This window comes from Arachis stenosperma, chromosome 1 (assembly GCF_014773155.1).
Source record: "Arachis stenosperma cultivar V10309 chromosome 1, arast.V10309.gnm1.PFL2, whole genome shotgun sequence".
Lineage (NCBI taxonomy): Eukaryota > Viridiplantae > Streptophyta > Magnoliopsida > Fabales > Fabaceae > Arachis > Arachis stenosperma.
The window spans coordinates 63283548-63294416 of NC_080377.1; the positions used below are offsets into that span (position 1 = coordinate 63283548).

General features: G+C 31.5%; 1 protein-coding gene across 1 annotated transcript; it reads left to right on the forward strand.

Moving 5' to 3' along the window:
* Window positions 1–9382: 9382 nt before the first annotated feature.
* On the forward strand, window positions 9383–9931 carry LOC130980387 (probable protein phosphatase 2C 76). Its single transcript, XM_057904077.1, has one exon. The coding sequence runs from the start codon at window positions 9383–9385 to the stop codon at window positions 9929–9931; it is 549 nt and encodes a 182-aa protein (XP_057760060.1).
* The last annotated feature ends 938 nt before the right edge of the window (window positions 9932–10869 follow it).

Consider the following 10869-nt stretch of genomic DNA (forward strand, 5'->3'; position numbering starts at 1 on the left):
TATATATATATAGCGGATATGAATGTGTGTATTGAATAGGGACACACATTATTTGCATCTTTTTCCCCGACAGTGACTCCTATGAACACGGTTAATCGGCTATTAGTTCTTACAAGATTCTATTGTTATTTTGTTGTGCTAAATTCGCGAATGGTCAATTTTGCTACTCAATATTTCAATTACCGTTTTAGGAGTGTAATCCCTATTCCCTGGGATGTGATTCAGCTCAAAAGCGAAAATTCAATTTGAAAGACAAAATTATTACTCAAATTGTTCACTGAAATTATACTTGTATTTTAAATTAGTCTCTAAAAATTTAATTTATTTAATTTAGTTTCTAAAAGTTATATTTATGACTCATGTTAGTTCCTCAATTATTTTTAATAAACACGTATTAATATGATTGAGATGCTGATATGGATTATCAGTACTGCATATCAGAATTTGATTCAACCAAATATAATAGAATGCTATGTTTAATGACACGTAATATACTGACATAGATGGTGATATTACGTAATAGAATATAATTTTTCTTTATGTCATAACATGATTTCTCTATGTATTATTAATATGCGTTTATTGCATATGACTCAATTTAGTCATTAAATTTTGTTAAGTGACTTAAATTAATTTCTGAATTTTGCTAAGCGACTTAGTTTAGTTTAAATTAAAGTGGTTCATAGACTAATCTTTTTTTTAACTTACTAATTTTTCATATATTTTTCATATGCAACTTAAATAACATTTTATCATATAATACATTTTTTTTGAAAAACTTATTATACAACAATTTATTTTATAAAAAACTGTTAAGTTTTCAAAGGAGTTGATGAATATGGTATAAGAAAAATATGATTGCAAGAAAAGAATGAATCAAATCTAGATATTTGAGAGAGAAATGAATATAATCTTGTATTGAATACTTGGAATGGGTGAATTACACTTGATCTGAATTGGGATATAAGGATTTTATATATAGCAACTTAGCATAATAGCAAATAACTTTTGAGTAGTGACTTGCCCCTTACAAAATGAAAGTCTAGTTCTAAGTTTTTTGACTTACTATGCAAGATGGGATTGGTTGCAAGTAATCAAACACTTTGGGATACAAGAAATTTGCCTAGGTAGCTGCTAGAGCTCGAAACTCAGTTTTCATACTTGACCTGCTCATAGCATGTTGTTGATTGCTGTTCCATGATATCAAATTAGTTCCTAAGTAGACACATATTCGGTTACAGGTTTTCTATCATCACAATCTGCTCCCTAATCTACATTGTGACAACCCACATTTTTTAAAATCTAAATATGAATAAGTTATAATTTATTTTATGAATTGGAATTCCTTATTTTTAGAAATTATTTTATTATAAAATATTTTACATAATTAAAACTATAATTCTAGTAATTTATAAGTAATGAAAAATTATATGTATATTTTATAAGTAATTTATATTTTACTTAGTCATGCGAATAGAACATGTAGTAGTTGTTGTCTGCGCATAAAATAGAATAATAAAAAAAGTAATACCGAATTGGTGTAGAAACAATGATAGAAAATCAGTTAAGACCTTGGAGATGCTTGTTCTTTCGGATTAATACTTTTTACTAACTACTTTAATAATGAGTGATTTATTTAATGGCAAGGCTGTAAGTGATTAAAGCCGAGGCTAGTGGTCTTTAATCTCCTCTGATCCACATCAAACACCGGTGCTAATGGTCATTCAATATGAACGAGGGTGAAACTCACGCAATTCAATCTCTGGTGATCTTACTCAAAACGCCACAGACAAGGTCAGATCTTTTGGATTGGAGAATGATGCTCATTATTCTAGCCATAATGCCATAGAGACCTCAATTACCCATGACTAACGAGATTTCATGTCACGTATCCCAATTAGCCCAAATAACTTGTTGGAACCTGTGATCAGTGACAGACCCAGAAAATTTATGTTAGGGGGACAAAATAATATACATTACTATCAAAAGATATATTAATCCAAATTTAAAAACATAAAATTAAAGTGCACATTAATTATTCGAATACAAAAAAATAAAATTACATATAATAAAATAAGACGAAAAATATTTTTTCATTGCTATTTCTAAAAATAAAAGAATATATATTCTAAATGAGTAAATTGATCAATTGACTTTAGAAATTTATATGCAACATAATTACATATAATAAAATAGAACGAAAGATAAACAAATAAATAATAAGGATCACTAAATTGAGAATAAAATAAAATATATAAATTTATGAAAAGAAAAAAAATTTGATTAATACCTAAACTATAATTGTTTGAATTAAAATTTATAATTGAAAATATCAAAAAGAAAAATAATAAAATTAAAAGATACATAGAGTCATAGAGAATTATATAAAAAATATTTAAAATTTATCTTTTGATAAAAAGAAGATGACCACTAAAAAAGAAATAAAAAAAGAAGGTTAAAAATATCAAATTAAGAAGACAGTTTAAGAGAATAAAAGAGTAGTGACGGCTGAAATTTGAGAATGAAAAAATACTAAATTTAATTAGGTTAACTAATAGTCAAAATGATAAAAAGATAAAATGGATTTGGAATTTTAAATAATTAGGTTTAATTTATTTATAATGAAATCATTTAAAATTTAAAATAAAAATATTATATATATATATATATATATATATATATATATATATATATATTTTAAATTGAAATGGGAGTGGGGGCAAGTGCCCCCCTACTCTAACACTTAGGTCCGTGCCTGCCTGTGATGTATTCTTAAGCTGTTGCTCATACTATCCGGCTAAGGCTTCGCAAGAGCTCATGTAGAATAAGGGGTCATACTCTCGTTTCATCCCAGATCCATAAAGATGAAGAACGACAATACATCATAAAAAGGAACTAAACATATATTAGAGTAAAAAAGTAATAATATTAATCCATGGGAATGAGCAGAGCTCCTATCCTTAACTTAGGAGGTTTAGTTGCTCATGCTTTACAAAGAAAACAGATAAGAAGGTGTAATGTAATGTGTCTGTACTTCTCCCCTCCTGGGAGGCATGATCATCAGGAGGAAGGAAGTCCCTTATTTATAGTAAAAATTCTAAGACTAAACCTAAAAGATATTGTTCTTAATTAAAAATTACAAAAAGAAAATAAAATAAGTTAAGAAGTGCTAAAATCCACTTTGGTCATGTGCTTCGTATGCCTAGCGTACAACTTGGGCTTCTGGGCGTTGAATGCCCATTAGGGGGTGAGCGTGCTGTTTCCTTGCTCCCTGGGTGGTGTTGAACTCTAGTCTTGGGCGTTCAACGCTGGGCTTACTCCTCTTTGAGTTGGACGTTGAACTCCAGTCTTAGGAGTAAGTTGGGCATTCAACGCCCGTTTTGGGCAAACATTTCCAATGAAAAGTATATACTATTATATATTTCTGGAAAGCTCTGAAAGTTATCTTTCCAACGTCGTTGAGAGCATGTCAATTGGACCTCTGTAACTCAAGATATACTCGTTAGAATGTATAGAGGTGAGGATTTGACAACATCTGCTATTCTTTCTTTGCCGCTGAATCATACTTTGCCAAAACTTGCCAATTTCACCAAAAATCACCTGAAATCATAAGAAAAACACAAAAACTCAAAGTAGCATCCAAAAGGTGAATTTTGCACTAAAACATACTAAAACTTAATAAAACTTAATAAAATATAACTGCTACAGTGATGGTATATAAGAGTTTCGAAGTAAGACAACATGTTGTACTTAGAGAAGAATCCAAAGAATAGAGCAGCTGCAGCTCCGATGATGACATTCCACGGGTAGAATGGTGGCAGGAAGCTCCGGTGGTGACGCAGGGGCTTTGAGATAGCGTACTGGCCCTTCTTTCTCGCATGCAACAGCACCAACATCAACCACCGCACCTCCCTCTCTCCATTGTTGCGTTATCTCTTTGCATGTTTCTCCTCCGGCAGCGGCAATGGTGACTGGACAGTGATGAATGGTGATGGCTCTCCATGGACGGCGGCAATGAGAACCCAGCAGCAACGGTGACAGATCGGTGGCGTGACATGGAGGCCCGTGCTTCGCGTTCCTCTCTGTGAGACACTGACTCCATGCCTCCCTTTCTCTTTGACTCGGGCTTGACGACGGCACGACGGCGGTTCAGCGGTGATGGTTCCGGTTGGACGGTGCAGAACGCGACTCTTCCATCTTTCTCTACTGGTCTCCATCCTCTCTCTCCTCTGCTCTTCGTGCTATCTCTCTTCCCTCTTTCCCGCTAAGTTTTTTCCTCTTCTCTCTTCCCTTTCTTTCTTCCCTTTGCATCACATCTTCCTCTCTGTTTCTGTTTTTGAAAAGTGTGCGTGTATTTTGTGTGTTAGGGTTAGAGAGTAGCGTGAAGAGGTAAGGGGGTTAGGGTTAAAGGGATGAGTGGTGGTGAGTTAGAGTTAGGTAAAATTAGAGTTTGGATAAAGTATTAATTTAAAATAAAATTTAATCCAATATAATTAACTTTAAGAATACTATTTATTTTTCAACTTACAATTTATTTTTAATTAAGTATTCTAATTTAAAATTAGAGATAAATAAATAAATTTTCTTTTAGTTCAGAAAATTAATCAAAACTTTTAATTATTCAATTTAAATTATATAAAACTCTCATTATTTTCAATTACTAAAACTTTAAATCCCTAATATAAAAAATATTCAATTATTTAAAAAAATTTATAAATTCTAATTGATTTTAAACTCAAAGTATCATAAAATTTAATTTAATTACTTTTAGAAAAATAATTTTCTTAAAATAAAATTATCAACAAATACAATAAATCATAAATAAATCATTATTTAATTTTCAAAAACTCGGGTTGTTATACTATGGTCACGATTTTACAAAAGGGTAACCATAGAGTAAGCTATGGTCATAGTTTTAAAATATGGTGACCATAGATAAGCTATTGTCATGCTAAAACCGTGACCATAGATTAGCCTATGGTCACAGTTTTACAAAAGGGTGACAATAGATAAGCTATGGTCACGCTAAAACTGTGACCATAGATAAGGTTATAGTCACGGTTTTACAAAAGGGTGACCTGGGTCACGCTAAAATCGTGGTCATAGTTAAGGCTATGGTCACGGTTTTACAAAAGGATGACTATAGAATAAGGTATGATCACAATTTTAAAATAGAGTGACCATAGATAAGCTATGGTCATGCTAAAACCGTGACCACAGATAGATTACGGTCATAGTTTTATAAAAGGGAAACCATAGAGTAAGCTATGGTCACGGTTTTAAAATAGGGTGACCATAGATAAGCTATGGTCATGCTAAAACCGTAGCCATAGATTAGGCTATGGTCACGGTTTAAAACAGGAGTGACGATAGAGTAGGCCATAGTTGTCAGAACCAGACCAGACCGGCCGGTTCAATTGAAAAATCGGTAAACTGAACCTAATACTGGTCCGGTCCAAGCTTGCGACCGTTTAAGGTAGAGAACAAGTACGAACTGGTCAAACTTGATGTGAACCGGTGAAAACCGGTTCGAGCCGCTCGATCAACGTTAAAGGTGAATGTACAGTGGACCAGCAATCTGCAACTCCACCGTGCTCTAAACCCTCCAACATGCTTCTACCACCAAGCTGGAGTAATTCTCATAAATTAATATACAAATTATAATACATATAGCATTCTTTCTTTTCACATATATTTAATTTATTTTAATTTCAAAGTCTCTCATTTTTAAATCAATTACATTTTATTTGACTATAAATTTTATTAAATATATACAAGTTAAAAAGATAAACAAAAAATTTAATTAATCACAATTTATTTTTTCTTTTCATGATTATATGATATCTATTAATATTATTTTTTTAATATATTATTTTGTTTTTTGTCTTTATATGAAATTGATAGTTAAAACTCGCTAGATGATATTTAGTTAAACTAGTCAAATCATCTGACGATTCTTAAATATCAACTTCATAAAAAAAAACAATTTTATGTGACTTTTCACCTATAATAATATAATAATAAAATAAATATAAACTAATTAATAAAGTATTAAAATTTAAAAATGATAATTATTTTTATAAAAACAAAAATAAAAATACTAATAATAAAAAAATAATTAAATTTTATATAATTATTTAATTATACCGAGTTAACTGGTTTGACCAGTGATTCACCGGTTGAACCAGTGACTCAATGACCCAGTAACCTTACCGGTTCGATTACCGATTCGGTTCTGACAACTATGGAGTAGGCTATAGTCACGGTTTTAAAACAGAGTGATCATAGATAAGCTATGGTCACACTAAAACCGTGACCATATAGCATGCTATGGTCATGGTTTTTATGCGTGACTATAGAGTAACAGTAATCTATGGTCACCATAAAAAAATATGGGCTAAAGTGTCAGAATTTAATTAAGCACTATAACTGTGACCATAGAAATCATGAACATAGGTAAAAAAATTCGTGACTATAGATCTATGGCTGTAACAATTTGTATTTTCGAAGCTTCTATTATAGATTATTTACGATTTATTTTATTAATATGGATTTATTATCTTTAGAGGACTATTTTATTAAAACTTAAAAGTAACTACATTAATTTTTATGATTATTGAAGTTTAAACTAATTATGATTTATTCTATTAGTTTGAACTATTTATTAAAAATTATTTTAATAGATAAAATTAAATTAATTTTTATAATTATTACCATTTGAATTTGGATTAATTAAGATTATTATATAATTTTGTTATAATAATATATTTTGCATAATTAAAACTATAATTTTTGTAATCTATTAATGATGAATATTTTATAATTTAATTTGGGTAATTAATATTTTAAGTTTAAAATTTACTGGTATGAGTAAATATTAATATTCTTTGATGGATTTAAAGTTGTTAATATTTTATCATATATCTTTATTTTTTATAATCATCATGTTATTAATGTCATTTATATTAGTAATTCATATATATTTATCTTCATATATATTATTATATGTATTTTAATACATCTAACTTTTATAATTATCCATTTAAGATCATTATAACTTGAATTATTAACCCAATAATTTTATAGTGTGACACATGCCTCTTTTATGACACATCACCACCGTCATTCATTTAACTAATCTCTCCTTCCCTCATTAATCACTGAACCAAAAGAAAAAAGAGAGAGACCATGAGTGAGAGAGAAAGATTCCATAGTACCCGTAAACTTTCAAGCTCTGATTTTTTGAGCTTCATAATTTCGATAAAAAAAATCTACTCCTATTAAAGTTTGTATCTTCGTCCTTTTCACAACGGCACTACTTTTCATCGGGAGAAGCAACACGTGGAGTTATTGTCCTTCCATGCAAAATTCGGCCACGTGAGTCATAGAAGTAGAGTAAGCGATTTTGACTTTTTTTTTTGATTTTTTGTTCAAAAAGTTTTTTTGGTGTTTTAGTTTAAAGGTTGCCATACGAAGGTAGGGTTTGATAATTTTTAATAATTAAATATATTCTTAATGTGTGATTGATAAATTGATGTTTGAGATTTGATTTTGAGTGATTTTGTGCTTTGGTGAAATTTTGTTAAGATTTGGTGGTTGAAAGGTGATGTAAGAATTATTGTCGGTCTAGAATTTTATCAATAGAAAAAAAAAATTTCGTTGTAAACATAGTCTCAAACCAACTAAAAATTCTCCATCAAAATTTTAATTTATTTGTCACAAATACAAACCCCAATAAAAAGTGACTGGAAGTATTTAAACCTCTGGTCGTCTCACAATGAATTGCAATGAAATGATCAATTATTGGCTATAAAAGAACAAAGGGGAGATTGATTTGATGATTTGACAAGAAAATTAAATAACAAGAAAGTAAATGACAATTAACTAATAAAGAAAAAGCAAAGAACTCTTGACTAAGGCATGAGAATTGAGATCACCATCCTTATCTACAAACCATGTATTGACAATTATGAGGGACCAACCCATCAAGTCTACTTCTATGCTTGAAGTATGTCAAAAGTCTATTTCCATACTTGAAGTACGTCAAATAGGCTTGATCAACATCAACCCACAAGTCCCAACCTAACTACTGATTGACTTAGTAGTAAGTTAGCGTTAATGGGTATCAGATTGACCACTAAGGGTTCTCAAATCATATAAGACCCAGAAATTTCAGAAAATCTTATTAAGAACTAATTTTGATTTATTTATTCATTAAGTACTTTAATCTTAAAAATTATTTTATTAAAAATAATTAAAGCAAATTTTGATTAATTGAGTTTAAAGTAATTTAAGGTTTTATTTGATTTTATAATTATCGAATTATTTTCTATATTTAAATAATAAAATTTAGCAAATATAAAATAATAAGAATTTATATGGTTTGGTTTAAATAATTGAGATTTTGGGATTTAATACTATTACTTTTATAAATAAAGAAAAATTAATTATATTACCTTATAATTTTAATTAGAGTATTTGATTTCAAATCAATTAGTATTTTGATACAATAAATAATATTTTAGAGTAATTTTAGAGATTTAATTAGATTTCAAATTAATCCAAAACCTCCAAATTTTATACACAAAACCCTAATTCCTAAATCTATTACCCTAAATCCCTAAACCTACGGTCTTTAAGGGAAAGAAAGGAAACAGAAGGGGAAAAAGAAAGGAAGGAAAAAGAGAGAAGAAAGGGGAATCGGGGAAGAAGAAGAGAAAGTGAGATCCGAGAGAGAGGAAGAGAGGGAAGACACGCTGGAGCTGGTGGGCTGTTCCGTCGGTCCTCGTCGTGGCTGAAGCCGTCGCCGCCGCAGCTGCATCCGCGCCGTCATATGTTGCCATTAGAGGAAGAGAAGCGCGAACCAGAGCCATGCAAGGGAGGAGCAGAGCGCGCACAGGGGAGAAGCCACCACTGTCATCGCATCTTGCCGCCGCTGCCACTGCTGAGGTCACCATCGTCGTCCTCACCGCAAGCCAGAGTCACCGCCATCCATGGTGGAGCCAAGGAGAGAGAGTGCGCGGAGAGAAGGAGACTGATGGAGGAGGAGTGTGACGAGAGGAAGGAGACGATGTTTACGTCACTGCCACCGAATCTCACCACCGCTGCTAGAGCTTCTGGCCGTCGGGACCGCCATTCTTACCACCGCTGATGAAGCTCACCGGAGTTACTCGAAGGTTACTGCCACTCTATTTGGTTCTATTGGAAGCTGCGCCGTTGCGGGTGTGGTTGTCGAAAACTGCCACCGGAAACCCTGTCTTCTTGGTTGGTCGTTTGAATGGTATGCAGCAAATGAGTGAGAATAAACAACACTAAGAGGAGTTTGCAAGCTGTCCCAAGTATTTTTTATTTGCCTACTCGTCAATTTAAGATATTTACAGTGATGATGGTGGATATGGGTTCCGTGTCAAGAAGTGCTTGTTCCCTTGTGGATATGATACTAGAGAAAGATGATGATGGCCGGTTTACAAGTGGAGGGTGGAAAAGTGAGGATGGAAGGCTTAGCTGTGGGTATTCAAGCTTCAGAGGGAAGAGAGTAACGATGAAGGATTTTTATGATATTAAAATATTGAAGATTGGTGGTCATTCAGTATGCTTCTTTGGAATATTTGATGGTCATGGTGGTTCTCGTGTTGCAGAGTATTTGAAAGAGCATCTCTTTGATAATCTCATGAAGCATCCAAAATTTTTTACTGATGCCAAATTGGCTATAAGTGAAACGTATCAAGGGACTGATTCTCGATTTCTGGATTCTAAAAAAGACACTTTCTGGGATGATAGCTCTATTGCTTCAACCGCTGTATTGATTGATAACCATCTCTATGTTGCTAATGTTGGAGATTCTAGGACTATAATATCAAAGGCTGGTAAAGCAATTGCTCTCTCTAAAGATCATAAGCCAAACAAAAGTGATGAACGGAAGAAGAATTGATGCATTTAACTACTGAGCTTTGACTAAATTGAGGTAGGGATTTTTCTTAAAATTTATTTTATATTACAGAGTTGTTATAAATAGATATTGATGCAAAAAAATATACTTCTATGATTATGTTTGTCTTGTGGATGTGGTTGTTTGGTAGACTGAATTATTGGTTGCTTGATTATTTGAGTGGTGTACGGTTATTGATAAGAAATTGGTTTGAAAAGTTATTTACTTGGTTATTATGGAAAGTGGATTTTTCTTATTTTTGGAGTTAATTTGGTAATGTAAATGAATCGACTTTGAAAATGATTTGAGATATGAAAATAAATCGATTCTGGAAGCGTTTTGATTTTGAGTTAGTCTGATTTTATAAATGATTTAATATTTGAGCCGGTTTGATTTTGAAAAGAGATTTATTATTGGAATTGGTTCGATTTGAAAATAATTTTATATTGGAACTGGTTGAATTTTGGAAAACGATTGAGATTTGGAAATGGTTAAGAAGGGTTTGAGGAATGTTTAGATGGGACCCAAAAAGGGTTGTAGAGTCCAAGTTTTAGAAGAGATGCTGTCAAAATTTTATAAAAAATTGGAAGATTCGTTTGAGATAATTATTTAAAAAGATTTGATTTTAAAAATTATATGTTTTAAGTTTGATTTATTTAAAAAAGAATGAATTATGTTTTGAACAGAGATTGTTGATGAACGGAATGGGAAGATGGATGACGATGATTGAATTTGAATGAAGGATGATGAGGATTGGTTGAAGTATGATTGCTGAATGAATTTGGAAATGAGATATAAATTGATGAATAATGATGATATTGAGGATGATATGGATATTGATGAATTATGAATGAAATATTCATATGGCTTATTTATTTGAATTATCTGAGACACGAGTTTTTCTGGGTAGACGCAGTGGCTTGCCACAACTTGCTCCAGGT